The sequence below is a fragment of the Perognathus longimembris genome, chromosome 16 (assembly GCF_023159225.1).
Source record: "Perognathus longimembris pacificus isolate PPM17 chromosome 16, ASM2315922v1, whole genome shotgun sequence".
Taxonomy (NCBI): Eukaryota; Metazoa; Chordata; class Mammalia; order Rodentia; family Heteromyidae; genus Perognathus; species Perognathus longimembris.
In genome coordinates, this window is record NC_063176.1 from 26,071,301 (window position 1) to 26,091,698 (window position 20,398).

The following is a 20,398-nucleotide window of genomic DNA, read 5'->3' on the forward strand; positions in this document are numbered from 1 at the left end:
GTATTGAAATTATTAGCACAATAAGAGTAAAGTTTTCTTCTAAGACACTTTAAAGAACTGGAATTAAACTTAAGTAGTCTTTTCTTTAAATATAAATAACATGTACCATATTTCAAAAGTCAAAGGACATAGTGTGGCACATTGATTCAAATGATAGTACACAATAGAATTCCTCAAAAATTTAAAATTCCACAACATGTTTCAATTTATACTTTTCCTTCCAAAAGGGGGTGGGGGGTTAGGCCCTTAGCCTTACTTGCATAATATTGCTACAGTGTGATGATGGACATGGTCAGATTTAACTTAAAAGGCTATACTGCATCACAGGTACTGATGATATTGTGGGTCCTGAAGGCATGGAGAAGTTTTGTGAAGACATTGGTGTTGAACCAGAAAATGTAAGTCTCCCTTAACTTAGTAATGTAAATCAACAAGTAACTATGCTGTATTTTGTGAGACCACTTACCACCAAGATCTAATTTTAGTTTGATTTGTAAGCAGACTTTTTTTTTCTTGCAAGTGGCGTGGTGTAACTGTAGTCTCTCCCCTCCCCACCGGCTTGATTTCTTGTATCTAAAAGGTGTAGTGATTAATTAAACTAGATGTTTAAAAAGTTATGTGGGCATCTACAATGACAGATCAACTAAGGTACTGAGTCCCTGCATGCTGTGTACCTTTGAGCCTTGGAGTAGTCATTTCTGTCTAAATTAGAGTGAGTCCTAGATGTTGAATAATTATTCATAAGGGCTTTGAGTAGGTTGTCATTATCATGAATTTTCCCCAGATCTTTCATTCCAGTTGAATTAACTCAGAATGTCATTGCTTTTCAACATAAAAGCACTAAGTCTTTCCTTTGAAAGTTTTGGTTACTTTATGTAATTATTTCTGCATAATTCTTAGTCATGCTATTGTATATTTTTTCTTTTCCTACATCTCTTATACGAAAATGAAAAATTATACTTCTACAAATGCCTTTGCACATAAATGATTCAATTTAATTTTTACCAGCTTCCAATTTAACAATTGTAAATCCTAAATGAATGATTTTCTGAGACATTAGTGCTTATGGTATGCATCTTGCTTTTAAAGGAAACTGGGAAATTAGACTGTATACTTTAAACTCTTATTACCCTCAGCTTTTCTGTGCCTCTGTTGTCTTTATCGTAACCCAAACTCATAATTTTTGTAAATTGCCTTTAGAATCTCTTTTACTCATTATGTGGATTTTTAAAAAATAGTCTTTATTTTAAAAATTAATTTTTCATTTTTAGTTGTTTTTTTTTTTCTGAACTGGGGTTGGAACTCTGAACCTTGCTCTAAGCTAGTGCTTTGCCACGTGAGCCATACTCACAGTTCTTTGTAGTGCCATTTTTTGAAGAGTCTTATTACATTTATGCCTGGCCCAGTCTGGACCACCATCCGCCTCCTTATAATTCCTCCAGAGCTGGGATGATGTGCATATGCCATTATGTCCAGATTCTTATTGGTTGGGATGGGCCTCGGTTCCCTGGACTGGCCTTGAACCATGGTCCTTATGATCTCAATCTCTTCAGTAGCTGGGGTTACAGACCTGAGCCATTGCACTCAAGGCAACTCAAGTATTTTCATAAATTACTCACTTTGGTGCAGATTTGGGCCAACAAAATCAGCTTTTCACCTGATGTAGTCCATGAACAGGAAAAGGATATTTCATTGACTTCCAGAAGGCAATTTTCTGTTGGGAGCTGGGACTGTGTTTTCCAGTAGAGCTGTTGCAGTGGCAATGAAGTGTTCCTAATGGGGATTAGAGGTTCCACTCAGAGGACAGCGATGGTATATGATTAGAGGTATAGGCATCAGAACCCAGACCCAAAGTCAGACGATCGTGAGCGATCAGAAGGAGGCTGGAAGAAGCCAGGGATTCGCTGAGCATTTCAAGTATCTCAATGTGCTGACTCTGATTTTAACTAAAAAAGGTAGACCTGGCTGCGCAGAGTTCACCATCCCCGATAACAGGAGTCAATAAAATACAGCTGTTATTGACATTGTTCTCGGGTAAAGACCAAATTCACAATATTGTTCCAAGTATGGATTATTGTACTTCAGTTCCAATATGACATCAATAGACATTGTATTTTATATTGTCCCTAAGAAAGAGTATTGCTAAGTAAACTGTTATGCGGTCAATCAATTTCAGATACATTAACATTTGAAAATCAAGTGGTAAAATGAGATAGTGCCAAAGCCTGTTTGCTGTTATAAGCAAGAACTTTAAAACTATGTAATTTAAAATTTCTAATGACCTTGAAAAAATTTTTTAAATAAAAATATTTTAACTTGTAACTGGGTACTCTATTATCAATTTTTTTCCATGTTTAACAAAATAGAGCTAACTATTGAAGATCTCTGTTCATGTTTTAGTGCCTAAATGACTGGCAACAGAAGCATTTGGCAAGCTATTGATGTATTTAATTGTAGGGAATTTGATTTGTCATTTTTTTTTTAAACAGGTAGTTATGCTTGTCCTTGCTTGGAAATTGGATGCACAAAATATGGGCTACTTTACACTACAGGAATGGCTGAAAGGAATGACTTCTTTACAGTAAGTCCTAGGGTGGGGTGGGGTGAGGCTGCCCCTGTTCTGGGACCTAAGGAAATATTTGAGTTACGGTCTGGGAACCCTAGGCCTAGGTCACCCATTTTCAGAACTGTGATGGTTGAGAGAGAGAGAGAGAGAGAAGGGTGAGCAGGAGAGGAGAGAGGAAGTTAGCATTCTTCTATAATAGGTCTATATGGTAAAAATAGGCTAATCATTTCTCATAGATGTGAACTTCATGTGTAACATGTAAAAATTCTTAATAGCTACATTAAAAAGGTAGAAAGGAATAAGGGAAATTAATTTTAGTATATTTCATTGTGCTTTAAGAGTTTGTCTAACTTTTTCATTCGTTTCCCATTTGGGCCTCACAAATACCTTGTGAAGGATAGGTCAGACTTTATCTTGGACAATTTACAAGTCAGGATGTTGAGGCCTAAAAGGGTAATTAATGACTTGTAAAAGTGGCAGAGATGGGAAGAAAACCCAAGATCATCAGTTGATTCTTAAGTCACATTCTTCCTCTAACAATATTTACAGAAGAAAATGCTCTAGCACTTTGGGGTTAAATTCTCTGCACTCTATAATTGTGTCTATAATGTTAGTCTCACTGCCTTTCTATGTTGCTTTCTGAATAGAACATCCCGTGACTATTTTCTAAGTATCTTTGTGATAAAGGAAGTGTGGCTATGTCATGATTTTATTTCAAAGCCTCAGAGGAGACACCACCATTTTCATTTGTATTTAGAGAGTATAGCTTTAGGTTCATCTTAGCATTCATTTTACAAAAGAATTGCACAAGCCTGCCCTTGCCCATGTATTTGAGGCCCTCGTTGCCTGGAAGAGGTGGGTATCTCCATTCTAAGGGAATCAGGCACTCCATCAGGCTCTGTTTGGAACTGCCATGTGATGTCATAGTGATGGCAGGTGAAATCTCACAGGTGGCTCCCACTTAGTTCTTGAAATTCAAGTGGTAAATCTACTCTACTATAAGGGGGGGAGGGGTCTGCTTTCTTTTTGTGAGACTCTAGTTTCCTTATGAATGAAGTAGAAATGATCCTTGAATAACCTTTAAGGTTCTTTATAGTTCAAATATAGTCCAACCTCAAGTTTTAAGAACATTAATCTGGCCTCCATAGATTGGTTATACAGCAAATACTTTAATGCTAGTTATGACGCTGTAGTTTGTTCTAGAACTTGGAGCAGCAACACCCACAGAGAAGACAAAGTTTGATAGGAGAATAGGGGTTTAGGAACATTCAGGTAAAAGATCCAAAGATAATAGTCACTTTTCTTTAAATTGAATCAAATAAATCCTATATTTGTAAGGTATATCTAATACAAAAGAAATCTTAGGAAAAGTTGTTTATATGTACTAAAATAGGTATGCCTTTTTAAAATGACCTGTCAATTTTTTTCTCCTTTTTCTCATTTTTATTTTATTAAATCTAGTCCATGAAATCGTTTTTTTTTTCATCACATAGTAAATCTTTTATCATTATTTTATTTATAAGCAAAAGCAGAATGTAGGTGGGTCACATTGCAAACTGTAGTAAAGCCTACAAGAACACACAATAAGGGATAGATCAAGCCTAGTGGATCCACACATCAGTTGACTCCTGTCAGTCCTATGTATGCCAGTCAAATGCATATGAATATCAACAACTGTATAAATATTTGTTTGACAGGTTTGTTGACAATTGTTGCTTCAGCCTGTCCATCTTCCATTCCTCTTCCTGATATAAGACCTGTCCTAGCCCCACTTTTTTTTTTATTAAATTTTATTGACAAGGTGATGTGCAGAGGGGGTACAGTTACATAATAAGGTAGTGAGTGAGTACATTTCTTGTCATATTTGTTACACCCTCCCTCATTTTTCTTTCCCTTCCCTAGTTCAGATAAGCATATATACAATATCCAGAGTACCAAAATCATATACCACATAGGGTATGCCAAAGGAAATTCACCTAGTACATTAAACGTAACGACAACAATAGTCTTCCTGTTTCCTTCTCTTGGAGTTCACCTTGCTCAGCCTCATCTTATACAATCATGCACATAGCTGTTGAGCTACTGCAATCCTCTGTTAGGTCTGTCCTAGACCTTTTTATGTTTGTTTGGCAATTGTTTGGCTTTAGATACATGAAATGTTTTGGACTCAAGCCGGTGTTAATGTATATATGAGGGGCTGGGGATATAGCCTAGTGGCAAGAGTGCCTGCCTCGGATACACGAGGCCCTAGGTTCGATTCCCCAGCACCACATATACAGAAAACGGCCAGAAGTGGCGCTGTGGCTCAAGTGGCAGAGGGCTAGCCTTGAGCGGGAAGAAGCCAGGGACAGTGCTCAGGCCCGGAGTCCAAGGCCCAGGACTGGCCAAAAAAAAAAAAAAAAAGAATGAAAAAAAAATGTATATATGAGAAAGCCTCCATTTTACAGTAGTCTATGTCTTAGTTCATCAAAGCACCATAGACTATGGTTTACAAACAATAGAAGTTTGCTTCTCATAGCACTGGAGGCTCCTAGATAAAGACACAGCAGTTTTGGTGTCTCATAAGGGCTTGCCTGCTTCATAAGATAATACCTCTGGATGTGTCCTTACACCATAGAGAGGACAAACAAGTGCCTTCAGCCTCTTTCTTTTTTTTTTTTTTTTTTTGGCCAGTCCTGGGCCTTGGACTCAGGGCCTGAGCACTGTCCCTGGCTTCTTCCCGCTCAAGGCTAGCACTCTGCCACTTGAGCCACAGCGCCGCTTCTGGCCGTTTTCTGTATATGTGGTGCTGGGGAATCGAACCTAGGGCCTCGTGTATCCGAGGCAGGCACTCTTGCCACTAGGCTATATCCCCAGCCCCTTCAGCCTCTTTCTTAAGGGCACTAATTCCACTAGTTAGCTTTACAGTGTTCCATCTCTTAACCTCATCCCTTTAGGGGTTAGGATTGCAACATATAAATGGCAGTGGGGAGGGACACAATAGAGGTTCCAACTATTGCTGTACATTTGGTTAAAATGATAGGTTTTGTTAAAAAAGGTCGTTACTCTACAGTGGGAATGAGCTCGAAATAAAAAGCCCCTGTGTTTTAGAATCAGTTCCATTGCTTCCTCTCCAACCCAGGACCTAGAACTGTAGCCATTTTTGTATAATACTGGTGAGGTCTGCAAAAATAGCGTTGGGTTTAAGTGAAGTAGCACAGGTCCTGTGGGGGGTAGTAGGGAAAGCTACCTCTGACCTTGTGGTATCTTTTTTTTTTTTTTTTTTGCCAGTCCTGGGGCTTGAACTCAGGGCCTGAGCACTGTCCCTGGCTTCTTTTTGCTCAAAGCTAGCACTGTGCCACTTGAGCCACAGCGCCACTTCTGGCTGTTTTCTATAAATGTGGTGCCTCCTGTATAGGAGGCAAGCACTCTTGCCACTAGGCCATATTCCCAGCCCTGATCTTGGGGTATCTGAGGATTATCCTGATGTTTCTCTTTCTACTTGACCTTTACAGCAGTGATACTTAAACAGGAAATGACCCCTCATGGGAAACTGGCACTGTCATTCTCTGATGTCTGTAACTATTATGCCTCATGAGACGCAGAACAACTTGGGGAAACTTGGCTGAAAATGCAGTTTCTTTCTAGAAAATCTTTAATTGCTGCTTAACAACTTCTCAAGCCTACTTCTTTAGTGGCTTTTTCTGGAACTGCCGCCCTCTGAATGTCCTTGTTGAGTGGCCATTAGATAGCAAGCTATAAGTTGTAGGCAGGTAACTTATCATGGCTCTACTACTTAAACAGGAAATGACCCCACATGGGAAACTGGCACTGTCATGCTCTGATGTCTCTGACTGTTATGCCTCATGAGACATAGAAAAACTTGGGGAAACTTAGCTGAAAATGTAGTTACTTTCTAGAAAATCTTCAATTGCTGCTTAAAAACTTCTCAAGCTTGGGCTGGGGATATGGCCTAGTGGCGAGAGAGCTTGCCTTGTATACATGAGGCCCTGGGTTCGATTCCCCAGCACCACATATATAGAAAATGGCCAGAAGTGGCGCTGTGGCTCAAGTGGCCGAGTGCTAGCCTTGAGCAAAAAGAAGCCAGGGACAGTGCTCAGGCCCTGAGTCCAAGGCCCCGTACTGGCCAAAAACAACAACAACAACAACAAAAAACTTCTCAAGCTTGCTTCTTTGCTGGCTTTTTCTGGAACTGCTGCCCTTTGAATGTCCTTGTTGAGTGGCCATTAGATAGCAAGCTAAAAGTTCTAGGCAGGTAACTTGTCACGGCTGTACTGCAGGATGAGGCCCCTTGAAAGTAGATCAACTCTCTATTGACAATATTTTCCCTACTGGGTACATGAAGTGAAATTTTTGCTTTGGACCTTTTATATTTAAAGTGTGAGACCTCTTCTCCCATATTTGGGGCAAGAGCTCTGAATGTCTTTCAAGAATAGGAATATTGTTTGAGAGATTTTGAAGTGAGGAAAATCCCAGAGAAAAGGTTCTTACTGAACTTCTCAATTACCGACAGACCCCTAGGTTCTTTTCTTTTTTCTTTTTTGCCAGTCCTGGGACTTGGACTCAAGGCCTGAGCACTGTCCATGGCTTCTTTTTGCTCAAGGCTAGCACTCTATCACTTGAGCCAGTGCCACATGTGGCTTTTTTCTGTTTATGTGGTGCTAAGGAATTGAACCCAGGGCTTCACGCACATTAGGTAAGCACTGTACCACTAAGCCACATTCCTAGCCACCCATAGGTTCTTAGAAGTCCATGATGAGAAAAATTTCAAGGAAATTCACAAAGTAGGTAGCCAGCAAAGATTTGTTTAACAAAAGAGGAAAGAGCAATGAGAAATAGAAAGGGGAAAAAGAAGCAGCCCCTAGCACACTCTGACATAGAGATGATCAGAATGAAGAAGACTCAAGTGGAAGTTCTCTATCAGTACTTAAGCCCTCTGAACTAGAGGATTACAGTTTGAACCTTCCCTTACAGGTGCTAATCTGTAACTTAGCATTTTACTACATTTGATGTTTTGGTGTTACTATTCAAAAACATGGAGACATGGGTCTAGATAAGTGTGCACAACCAAAGGGTGTTGGAACTGGGTATCTTTCTTCTTGTGATCTTGAACATTCCTTTCTGATCAAAAAGTTATCTTCTATTCTTGGACCAAATTCCCAACCATGGGAAGTTGTATCTCATTTAACATCTAAAGGAAGGGAGTATGATGGAAAGAATGCAGGAGTCTGCATTCTTGAATACTGGATTCATTTCCTTGATGCTCTTGTGATTTTTCAGCCATGTGGTTACAGGTTGTCTTAGTTCTTTTATAACATCTTTAAATTTTTGTGTGGTTTTTGTGTCACCTGTAGCCTGCTGATACGGCAGGTTTCTCCAAAGTGTGGGAGACTGGTTTTGTTTTCTTATAGCAGAGTAGTACTTGACTCCACAAGAGGTTCCTGTGCAAACCCATGGAAACAAGCAATTGTTCTTCTTCCTTTCTCATTGTACATGATAAACTATTCCACCAGCCCCAGTCTAGCCAGTTCCTGGTGGCTTTGGTAATTGACCTTTCTTCTCTTTGGAGACCAGGGACTTGGACTTTACACACTTTAGAATTGGTTGTTTTTTTTTTTTTTTTCCTCTTTGACCTTCTCCATTATTAAGTTAATCAGAAGTTATTGTTCATTCAGGTATTTTAATGTCATAATATTTAACATATACAATCCTTCGTAAATCCTGTCATTTCTGCCTTAGATTTGCCTCCACTGACTGCCTTACCTGTTTTTCTAGTCTTCTTTACCACTCATTTGGGTTCACAGTGGGTCATAACACCCTTTATTTTCTGACCCTGTCTGCCTTCCTTTATTTCATTTCTACTCCGATCTACTCACTATCACTATAGCTTTCTTATAATTGTTTGGATCTGCCATGCTGTCCTGCCATTGGAGCCTTTTCACAGGCTGTTCCGTACGTATATATGGAGAGCCCATCTCACCTCCTCAAAGGCACTTTCTATTTCCTGCGTATCTTCAACCATCAGTTAACATGGCAGTTCCTTAAAGAAGCCTTTTCTAGTTTCTAAAATAGTCTTGTTTTAATCTGTTGGATGAATCTATTGAATTCCAATGTCAGCAAGAAATAAAGGACATTGTAATTTGTTTTACTATAAAAATTAAGTATTTACTCTTAATTTTTGGTTTTTAGGTTATTGTCTTCATAGAGAGATTACAGTTCTTTTTTGTAGTTTACAAAAAAAAAGAATTTTTGCAAATTTGTTAGAAATAAATTAGTGTGCCCTTAATGATCTACATTTTGGTTCATACGGTAGGTGAACTTTATTTAGATAATGCTTCTTAAATATATTACCTATTTTTAGAATATATAGCTAGGAGCTCTACAGAGAAACACAAGCGACTTTTGTACTAAAAAAATACAGTAATGCTGTTGAAAACAACTCTAGGTTCTCATTTTTAAAGGCTATATATTTTGAACAAAAATAATTTGTAAAAATAACCAATTAGTCTACTTCTTATGAATAGTCAACAATGTCACTTAGTGGTAAAAATAGGTTATCATCACCAAGGCTTCCTGAGAAAGGTCTGGTTTCAAGTATGGGACTGGGAAAGAGCAAGGTGGGAACATCCAGTGCCAGAAAGCAAGGAAGTGCTCAGACACTGGTGTGGACATGTCACAAGCATGTTGGAGCCATTGCCCAAATTGGGACCGTTTGTACATGAAAAAGAATATAGTAATGGATTATAGTACTGAATTCAAAGCACAAAAAAGGACCCTAAACCCAGGAAATACGAAGGATAGCATACAGACCCTTCTTCTTTTTTTTTTTTTGGCCAGTCCTGGGGCTTGGACTCAGGGCCTGAGCACTGTCCCTGGCTTCTTTTTGCTCAAGGCTAGCACTCTGCCACTTGAGCCACAGCGCCACTTCTGGCCATTTTCTGTATATGTGGTGCTGGGGAATCGAACCCAGGGCCTCATGTATATAAGGCAGGCACTCTTGCCACTAGGCCATATCCCCAGCCGTACAGACCCTTCTTAATAGATGTAGACAGTAATGATGGAAGGAATGACATTTTGCACTGGTAGAGATAATAGGTTGATTTAGGCAGGAATTGTCTATGGATATGTTATAAATGGATCATTCTGCATTCTACCAGAGTTGTTTAGGAGAGGAATAGGGGATGACAGGGATGGGCACAGGGGCTGTGTTGGAGATACCGTCAGGAGTGGCTTTGTCCCATAGTCAGAGCCTTCATTGAGGGCCAGTGGGGGAACACAGGCAAAAATCACAAGGCAGTTTCATTCGTGCAGTGTCACTGGGTCACAATCTGGGGACCATCCTTTCAGATTGGCACACTTGTCTCTTGTTTGCTCAGCCTATTTGTGAGAATGTTGAGGCATAAGGAAAATAGAGTTAAAAATCATAATATTGTTCAAAATATTGTTGAAGTTTCAAAGTATCAACCCAAGGATTAGTTGCTACTTTGAAAAGAGGAAAACCCACTTTAGCTATAGAAATGAATTTATAGCAATATTGGGATAGACTGATGAGATAAGCCTCTTCTTGGGGTGCCCTTGGAAAAATACACTTTCTACCAGAAGTTTCTGTCAGTGGTATTCAGCCTACATAAAGCCATGGGAAATTATCTGAAAAATTGATATGCTCCAAAAACAACTGGTCTGATCTCTTCAAATGTGACAGTAGTTATAAAGAAAATTTGGAGAATGAGACCTGAGCATATGAACTATGTATTAACTTAAGGAAGTTACCATTGGTAGGAAATTGAATGATGACAATATCAAAGTGTATGGGTGAATTGTCATGTTTGCTTTACAATACTTTACAGTATTACACCAAAAGGGGGGTACGTTGTGTGAAGTGTTCATTGCTAAAGGAATGGGGGAGGTAAATGAGAGCATATGTGTTCTTCTTTCAACTTGTCTGGACATTCAAAATGTATGAATAAGTATAGTAAATAGTGGTCATTATGGCTAGTTCCCAACTTCAGGGTTTTTAGTCTTTCCTTTAGTGTGTGTTTTATATTATTGTCCCAACTTTTAAAAAATGAAAGATGAATCCATATTATAATTTCCTTTATTTTGTTTTCCCAGATGTGATACAACAGAAAAACTCAGAAATACTTTGGATTACTTAAGATCATTATTAAATGATTCTACAAACTTTAAGCTTATTTACAGATATGCGTTTGACTTTGCACGGGTAAGTTTTCTGGAATCTATCCAGATGTTTCCCTCTCCTGCCTCTCTGTTTATTACATTTTTGAGGTTTGTTTTCACATGCCACAACAAAGAATTCAAAAAAGCTCCTAGGGTGTTAATATTTCTGTATGTATACTTTTCAAAACTAATTGACTAGTTCTGGGTAAAAATTCTGTTTGTTAGCAAAAGTATAGTAACAAACATTTACTAGCTTAAGATTAGCTTAGAAAGAAGTACTATGAAGGTGTGTATTGAACACTGTTTCAAATGTTACTTAGACAATTTGGAAAGCTTTTCCTTCTCATAGAACAACAAACCTTTACCCTCTGAGGTACTTGAATAAGCTAAACATTCATATCTAATCCAGTTTTACTTTGGGTGTTATTAATATATTTGTAAATCATGTGACTTTCAAATCTAAGCTAGTTTCCTGTTTGTTGCATAGTGAGTCAAACTCAAGTATGTGATAGTAGTTCTTTGGGGTCTGAGGAGTGGGGTGGGGTGGGAATTAAAGCTCTTAGATTGTAGCCTGCTTACCACAGATTAGTGGATTCCAGGATTCCAGTTGACATTGCAGCCTTGTATTCATTCAAATATCCACAGTTCTTACAGTTACCATTTATTCCACAATGATGTTTTTGTCATGTCTCTGTGTCTAGTGGATTCAAATAACTAGGCTTTTTCAGTTGGTTAGGCTACATTTTTAAAGATTTTTTTAAAATTTTTAAGCAGAGATTTTGTGAAAAATTATTATTTCTTCCTGATCATCATGCAGAACTGGTTTCCACTTTTTTTAGCCTTTGCCAGGTTAGCACCAATTTCATGGTATATCCTGATGTCTGCAATAACACATTAGGTGTTTTCCTGTTGTGCCCTCATTTGTGCATCTTTTCATTGTGACAGCCTTCTAGTAAAATCATAGCATGCGTGGAAATGTATCGATACTGGAAATTGTAAGGTATTGAGTCATGATAATGCCTACCTGTAAGGCCAGAACTCAGGAGGCTGAGGCAGGAGGATTTGGGGCTACATGGTGAGACTCTATCTCAAAAAACAAAAAGAAACAAAAAAGAAGGTGAAATTCTGATAAACTGTTAGCCTAGTTGCCTATATAATTGTAAAGGAGTTAAATGACAAAAAAAAAAAAAGGGTGCCTCTGTTAATTACATGAGATTTTTTTTCCTCCCAAGTTATATTTGCTATATATAGTATGAGTAAAAGTCCCTTTAGAACATCATAGTTTATACATAAAAATCAGCTCTTTTCTGACTTCCTTGCTCAATGCTAGAATTGTCCTGAAGTCCTCTGTACATTTTACTCCTGCCTGGCTTCAACCCTTTGTGGGTTAGGCTCTGGCTGAATTCACAGGAGCTCCTTTGGCCTCCTCATTGGCACCAGTGCTGCAGCATTGCCAGTATTGTAGCCCTTGTTTCTCTGAACCAGCACTCTTTTCTTTTTTCTTTTTTTAATTGTAAAGGTGATGTACAGAGGGGCTACACAGTTACATAAGGTAATAAGTACATTGTTTTTGAATAGTATTACACCTTTCCTTATTTTTTCCTGCTTTCCCCGCCTCCTGACTCCTCTCCCCCCAAGCATTGTAAAGTTCATTTCCAACATAGTGTCTAGTAAGTGTCACTGTTGCCTTGGTTCACCCTTTGTCCTGGTTCCCCTTCCCTTAGGCAAATCAGATAAACTTATATACAAGACAAAGAAAGACTACAGAAATCTGAAACAGTGACTACTGGGCTCCTAAACCAAAGAAAGAAAAAAGAAATAATTGCAAGCAGTACATTGTAAAAATATCTTGTTTCCATTTCTTGGAGCTCATCTTGATAAGCTTCATTTTCTGTGGTCATATGCACCTAGCTATTGTGATCCTCTGCTAAGAATATCATAGACATATATATTTTTTTTGGCCAGTCCTGGGCCTTGGACTCAGGGCCTGAGCACAGTCCCTGGCTTCTTTTTTGCTCAAGGCTAGCACTCTGCCACCTGAGCCACATCGCCCCTTCTGGCCATTTTCCATATATGTGGTGCTGGGGAATCATGTGTAGGAGGCAAGCACTCTTGCCACTAGGCCATATTCCCAGCCCCCATAGACATCTTATAGTATGAGGGAAACAATGCAGCCTATGTTTCTTTGGGTCTGGCTTGCTTCGCTTAATATTATTTTTTCCAAGTCTTTCCGTGTCATTTTTTTAAATTAACTTTTATTGACAAGGTGATTTACAGAGGGGGTACAGTTACATAATAAGGTAGTGAGTACATTTCATGTTTGTTACACCCTCCCTCATTTTTTTTTTTCCTTCCCTAGTTCAGGTAAGCACATATACAATATCCAGTGTACCAAAATCATATACAGTGCATGTCATTCTTTTCTAATGTCATTCTTTCTGATGGAAGTATAAATTCCATTGTGTATATTTACCACATTTTGTTTATCCATTCATCTACTGAGGTGCATCTGGGTTGGTTCCTTATCTTAGCTATGGTAAATATTGCTGCAGTGAACATGGTTGTGCTGGTAGCTTTAGTGTGGCCAGCACTAGTAAATTAGCCTTACTTCCACATCCTTTCACTTCTTATCCAACATCCGTGTCAGCAGGGTGTCATCCCTCTTCCTTCAGCCCATATGAACTCCTCAAAGCCTTCACTCAGTACCTTCCACAGCACTGCCTGTGTTAGCACAGTATTTCCTGGTGTGTGCAGTCCAGTTGCCTCACAGCAGCTCTCAGGAATAGTCAAGGCTGGTTTTATCTGCTCAGAGAGGAGAAAAATGGAAGCAGCTCATTTGTACAACTAGCATTCAAACCAAGGTCTGCTGACTTCAAGACAAGTCAGTAGTGTACTCCAGGACCTTACAATCCGTCCTAAAGTGTTTCCCTGTACAGATCTGTGTTGCGGTGAAATTGTATTAGCTGTGGATGACAGCCTGCCCTTGGCCTTTTCAGCCTTTCTGCTTTCTGCCTCTGGTCATGCCCAGAACCCACAGCTCTATCCATCTTCAGGCATTGAGTTGAGTTACTTCCTTCCACTTCCATTCAGCCTCCTGGATCTGCCTTCGTGGAGGAGCCAGGTAGCCCCTGCCTATGCAGCCCTGAATTCTTCGTGGGTTTTAGAGCTTAAATTTAACCCTTAATCTTTCTGGTAAATTGAGAAATTGTGTTTTTTTCTGTCTTTATGCACCCAAACCAACCAGGACAGTTCTTCACTTTCAAGGAGCATCTCACTAAATCTATATTGGTGAATTAAATCTGTTTATGTATTGGTGAATAACAACCACTCATACTTAATTGCTGTTTAATTACCAGAGCAATTTTGGCATTGAAAAATTTAATGGAGCTTTTTAAAAAAATTTGCTTTGCTTGGCTTAGCTTTATCCCATAAGGTTTAAGGTGTATTTGTATTTATCTTCAGTTAGAAATGTATTCCAGCTTGCCCGGTCATTTCTTTTATGAGCACATTGGTTATTTAGAAGTATGTTCTTTTCTAGATAATCTTTCCATTATGGAAATCCTAGTTTAATTCTGTTGTGGTCAGAGACTATTCCGTGTAACCTGGTCTATTTAATTTATAATCTGCGGTGATGAGTACTTGGCATGTACTTAAAAAGGATATGTCCAGTTGGCTGATAGTGATGTTCAGATCTTCTGTATCTTTATTGATTAGAAAGTAACAAGGGTCTATTCGTTCCATTCATTACTAAAAGAACATTGAGTTCCTTTGCACTTAATTATTTCTTCTGTCACTTCTGTCATTTTTTTTCCATGCAATTTGAAGCTTGAGTTTAGACGTATTTAGTACTGTTACTTGTTATGTCCTCTGGATGAATTGACCATTTTTCTTTATGAAATTGTAATAATATCTCTTTATGTCTGGTTCTTTGTTCTGTAGTCTACTTTGTAAGATACAAACAAATTTAGCCACTCGAGCTTTTATTTGATTAAAATCTTCATGATATGTTACTTTCCTTCCTTCACTTTTAACTTACCTCTGTCTTTTAATTGAAGTGGATATTCAATCTCTCTCTCTCTCTCTCTCTCTCTCTCTCTCTCTCTCTCTCTCTCTCTCTCTCTCTCTCTCTCATCTCTCTGTCTCTCTCCTTTTTTCTCCCCTGCCCCCTGTCATTCATGCTTAGGATCAAACCTGGTGCCTTGCATATGCTATCCTAGCACTTCAGCATTCACTGAGTTATATCCCTACTGCTAAAGTGAATTTCTTTTCTTAAAGTGAATTTCTTTCTTTTTTGTTTTAACTGATAAATACTGCACAATGCTTTAATTTACTGTAGCAGATATAAAACTCAAGAATTCATTAACAGATTATACATAAAAAAGTAACTACATGAATTCAGCTGTTTAAATTAACAAAATAGGTTTTTAAGTGAGGTATAGAATGTCTTATAGACAGCAAATAATTGAATCTAACAATAACTGTCTTGAGATTGCTAAAACTACATTTAATGTAGTTTAAGTTTTATGTCTTTTTTTGCTATGTTTCCCATATTTATCAATCATTGTTTTTGTTGTTGATGTTTATTTTCCCTTCTTTTTTGTGCCTTTTTCATTGAGGGTTTTTGAATGATTATTTTATGTCCACGACTGCCTTATTTTCCTATCTGTATTTTATTATCTCTGTATTTTATTATCACTGTATGTAGGCTTCATGATATGCATTTTTAAATTTTCACAATCTCTTTTCAATAATGTTGAACCACTTCAAGTATATAACAATATATTTTCATTTTGTTTTACCATATTTTTATGCTGTCGTGAACATTTTACTTACATTGTAACTCTCATAATACATTATTATTTTTGTTCTTAAGAAGCAAATATGTCTGTTGTAATTGCCCAATATACCCTATTTCTTTGTTCTTTATTTCCCTTGTGTTAATATAGATTTTAACTAGTATTAATTTTCTTTCTGCCTAAAAATTTCCTTTAATTTACAGAAGTGATGAATTCTCTAAAAAATTTATTTTTGCCTCAGTTGACAAGATACTTCTCTGGATAAAAAGATAAATACTTTATTCTTTCAGTGTTGTCTTCATGTATTTTGTAGTTCCTGGTGGTAAGTCTGGTATCACTCTTTATTCCTTTTTACTTTTTTTTTATTCAAAAATTTTATTATCAAACTGATGTACAGAGAGGTTACAGTTTCATATGTTAGGTAGGCATTGGATACATTTCTTGTACTGTTTCTTGTCCCTCATACCCCCCTTCCTTTTTACTTTTTTGTGGTGTTTTCTGACTGCATTCATTCTGTTTCTAGTGAATTTCAGAAGGTAGATTATGGTGTTGTGATTATTATCTTTAGATAGTTATACAGAGGTGTTTCAATTCAACGTACCAATTTATGAGTACAGTGTATCTTGCTCATTGTCACCCCTTCTATCATTTCCCCTATCTCTCCCAACTCCCCATCCCTTCATATTGCCTGGTTCCATTTTCACAAATGTACATTGAAAATTACTGTTTTCTCCCACCCTACCAGATTCCTGATATTAGACTGTAGGTTAGTTGATAGGGGAGTCACAGAGAGTTTTTTTTATGTTTATTCTAGTTGAGGCTTTTGGATCTGTGACTTGGTAGTTGGGAAGTCTTTTAAGACTGTCACTTCTTTAAATATTTTCTGTTCTCTTATTTCTTGACCTATAAGATATTTATGTTAGATTACTTAATATGTCCTGTAAGCCACTGGTACCATGTTTACTCTTTTTTTCCTCTTCTATGTTTATTTTGCATAATTTTTTATTCCAGTACTAATCTTGGCAATGTCTAATCTGTTTATCATAACAAGGATATTTTTTGTTTCAGATACTACATTTTTCATCTTCTGAAGTTTCATTTGAGTCTTTTTATATCTTTAGTTTCCCTGATCATGATCATATTTCCTTATCTCTCCTTGAACATATTTGCTTTAAATGTTTAAAAACCTGCCTGTTGGTTCCATCATTTGTCATTTCTGGGTATCATTCTATTCGTTGGTTTTTCTCTTTATTATGTGCTGCCTTTCTTGATATTGCTAGATATTCTTCATTGATCACTGTGTTCTTTTTATTTTTACTTTAAATAGTGTTGACTTTTTTCTTCTTCTGTTTATGTGTGTTTTTGTGGTAACAGAGATTGAATCCAGAGACTTGTTCATGTTAGGTAACTGTTCTGACATTGAGCTACACTCTGACCCTTTGCGTAGATTTCCTATTTAATTTTTCTTTCTGGTGAATAGTTAACTTGCTTGTAATCAGGTTCATCCTTTGAAAGGGCTGGTCCAAAGCAGCCTTTTAGTCAAGCAGTGATTAAGCCTTACTAGTAAGGAAGTTTTCTTTTGAGGAATTCCCTTATTCCCAGTATATTATAAGATCTTTCAATACTGGCTGGGGTACAACCTCATGTAGGTCCTGGGAATCTCTATGCAGTTGTAACACAACTTTTTCCACACTCAGGTTGCTTCTTCTCACATGTGCTCACAACAGTACTTGACCAAAGACTTGGGGAAACTGCTCTGGAGACCTCCAGACTTCTAGAGTACGTTCCTTGGGCTCCTTGAAATCCAAGCTGTTTTCTCTAACTCAGGAAAATATGTGGGCTCTGGTAGGGTTTCTCTTTCCTTTGCTATGGTCTGAAGTCTGCCTTCCCAAAATAAGGTGCTATTGTATAGGAATCTAGCTATTTTTATATGGAACGTGAAATCTGATCTTTATTCTCTCTCTCTCTCTCTCTCTCTCTCTCTCTCCCTCCCTCTCTCCCCCCCCTTTCTCTCCCCGCCCCCCATTTCTCTCTCCCCCTCTCTCCCTCTCTCCCTTTCTTCCTCTCTCCTCTCTCCTATCTCCTCTCTCTTGTCCTGGCACTTGGACTCAGGGCCTGAGCACTGTCCCTGACTTCTTTTTGCTCAGGGCTAGCACTCTGCCACTTGAGCCACAGCACCTCTTCTGGCCTTTTCTATGTATGTGGTGCTGAGGAATCAAACCCAGGGTTTCATGTATATGAGTCAAGCACTCTTGCCAGTAGGCCATATGCCCAGCCCTGAAATTTGATCTTGATTGGAAGCAGAACTTAATCTCTTTCCCCCTCACTTTTTTTTTTTTTAACTGAACTCAGGGCCTGAGTACTGTCCCTGGCTTCTTTTTGCTCAAGGCTAGTACTCTACCACTTGAGCCACAGTGCCACTTCTGGCTCTTTCTGTATATGTGGTGCTGAGGAATCCAACCCAGGACTTCATGTATACAAAGCAAGCAATCTACTACTAGGCCACATTTCCAGCCCTTTTTACTACTATTAAAATGAATCCTAGGTGTCATAAACTATAATTAACACAGCAGATCTTTTAAAAATCACAGCTTCAGGGGCTAGGGATATAGCCTAGTGGCAAGAGTGCCTGCCTCGGATACACGAGGCCCTAGGTTCGATTCCCCAGCACCACATATGCAGAAAACGGCCAGAAGCGGCGCTGTGGCTCAAGTGGCAGAGTGCTAGCCTTGAGCGGGAAGAAGCCAGGGACAGTGCTCAGGCCCTGAGTCCAAGGCCCAGGACTGGCCAAAAAAAAAAAAAAAATTCCAAAAAAAAAAAAAATCTCAGCTTCAGTAAAAATTGAACTTCCTGATAGTTTTAATATCTTTAATTTGTATTGGAAGCAACGTTGGTATATGCTATTAAATACTCATAGTGATGGTTTCATATGTTCCCGCTGAAAACAAAACTATGATACGATGCTAGCATGTGATTGAGTGTCTAGAAATAATTGTTTCTCCACGGAAATTGCAGTCCTGTGGAAGGAATCGCCTTGCCACCAGGTAAAAGGAATAGTTATAAGCTTACTTTCTTTTTCTACTAATTTTTATTTGACTTATAGTTTTATAGATGTAATAGAACTGTGACACTTCAGAACCAAAAGGAACCTAGCAGTCACTTGGTCCACCCAGTGCTGTCTGTGCACAGATGATTAAGTCGAGCCTTAGAGGAAATGGCTTCGAAGGGCGTGAGCTCTGCCAGTGACATGCAGGCCAGCCGCCTCCACAGAGCTGTGCTGCCTCAGCTCAAAACTGTCAGCATCTCTGGGGTTTTGTTGGAGGACCATAGAGGGGTAAAACTTTCAAGTGCCTACAGTAGTTCTTTCCTACAGTTGGAGCTTTGTCTTCCTATAGTTATGTGTAGAGTTCATTTCTCTTCACTGAGTAAATTGTTAATGTATTACTTAAACAGGGTACTGTATGGAGTTCTTTTAAGCAGTTATTTTTCATTGGTTCTGGTTTTTTATTTATTTTTTTTGTTTTGTTTTTTGAGGCGACATCTTGCTGGCTTTTCTCAAACTCTAGAGAGCCTCCTGCTTCAGACTCCTGAGTAGCTGAGGGACAAAGCATATGCAACTATGTCTGGCCGTGGTTTGATTTTTGAAAAGGTCCTAATGAGAACCACAAGACATAGGGTAAAGAGAGTGAGATTAAAAACTCGAGTGTTTTTATTTTAACCTGTGAATGGTGCGTATCAGTGCATTTGATTTTTGACCTTCTTGATAGTAGGGGCAAGCCACTGTAATAGTCATAGAGAAAGTTGGCTGTTGGCATTTGGGGGTAAATCCTGGTTGATGTGCTGATTAACGGAGCACATCCAGGGCCAGGTAAGACCATGAATTCACCACGAATTCACAATGTTGTTATTGTCCACAGCAGTAGAGCTTGTTTCTAAAGTGCAGTCCTGCCTGATAATAAAAGCAGACAGATTTTAAATGAGAAGTTTGCTCGCTCCCAGCATTAAAGTTGAAAGAACCCTGGTGGGATGATTGTGAAGTGAAGCAAGCTGGAATGGCTAAAGGAGCATGATGAAGGGCACGTGCTAAGTGGAGAAAAAGAGGTCTTAAGTGTAAGAGGGAGTGAGGCCAAGTGAGCCGAGAAGGATATGAAAGGTGTTGAGGGAATAGGATGTGGCTTGCTTTCTCACTCCTTCAGGACACCTTAAAGCAGTTGAATTGGATGGTCAGTGGAGGAACTCTTTTATTGAGACATGATCTTGTGACAAGTTAGTTACCAGATCAAGCTAGTCAGGACCTTGGTGTATTTATTACTACTTCAATAGTAGGTACTGACTGCTTTTGTTTAACCTCTATGAGGTCCCACAAACTAAAGCCAACGTATCTTCTTCCCAGTAAAACAGCTGTTAAAGTAGAAATGATGATTTTTTTTTTTTTTGGCCAGTCCTGGGGCTTGAACTCAGGGTCTGAGCACTGTCCCTGGCTTCTTTTTGCTCAAGGCTAGCACTCTGCCACTTGAGCCACAGTGCCACTTCTGGCCATTTTCTGTATATGTGGTGCTGGGGAATTGAACCTAGGGCCTCATGTATATGAGGCAAGCACTCTTGCCACTAGGCCATATCCCCAGCCCAGAAATGATTATTTCTCACAGGACTTGCTAAGGAAAGTTTTGCACAGCTCTTGTGTTCAACAGAATTTCTCCTGTTATTTAACTGAAATCTCATATCAGCATTGGATCCATTTCCTCCACTAATCAGAGTTAATTTCTCACACGTATTTTCCCCCTCATATTTCATTGTACATTACGAAGAAAAGAGAAGGTAGACCTGAATGAGGGCAAGAATGGGAATAATGTACAAG

The 20,398-nt window shown here is 38.6% G+C and overlaps 1 protein-coding gene across 4 annotated transcripts in view; it reads left to right on the top strand.

Annotated features, from left to right (window-relative positions):
- The window catches only part of Dcun1d4 (defective in cullin neddylation 1 domain containing 4), a 67,841-nt gene that overhangs the window by 39,262 nt on the left and 8,181 nt on the right, over positions 1–20,398 (top strand). For all 4 annotated transcript variants that reach the window (XM_048363953.1, XM_048363955.1, XM_048363954.1 and 1 more), the window contains 3 exons: positions 328–398; positions 2,490–2,581; positions 10,679–10,787. In XM_048363953.1, the coding sequence (XP_048219910.1) occupies positions 328–398; positions 2,490–2,581; positions 10,679–10,787 (272 nt within the window). The remainder of the gene's footprint in view (positions 1–327; positions 399–2,489; positions 2,582–10,678; positions 10,788–20,398) is intronic.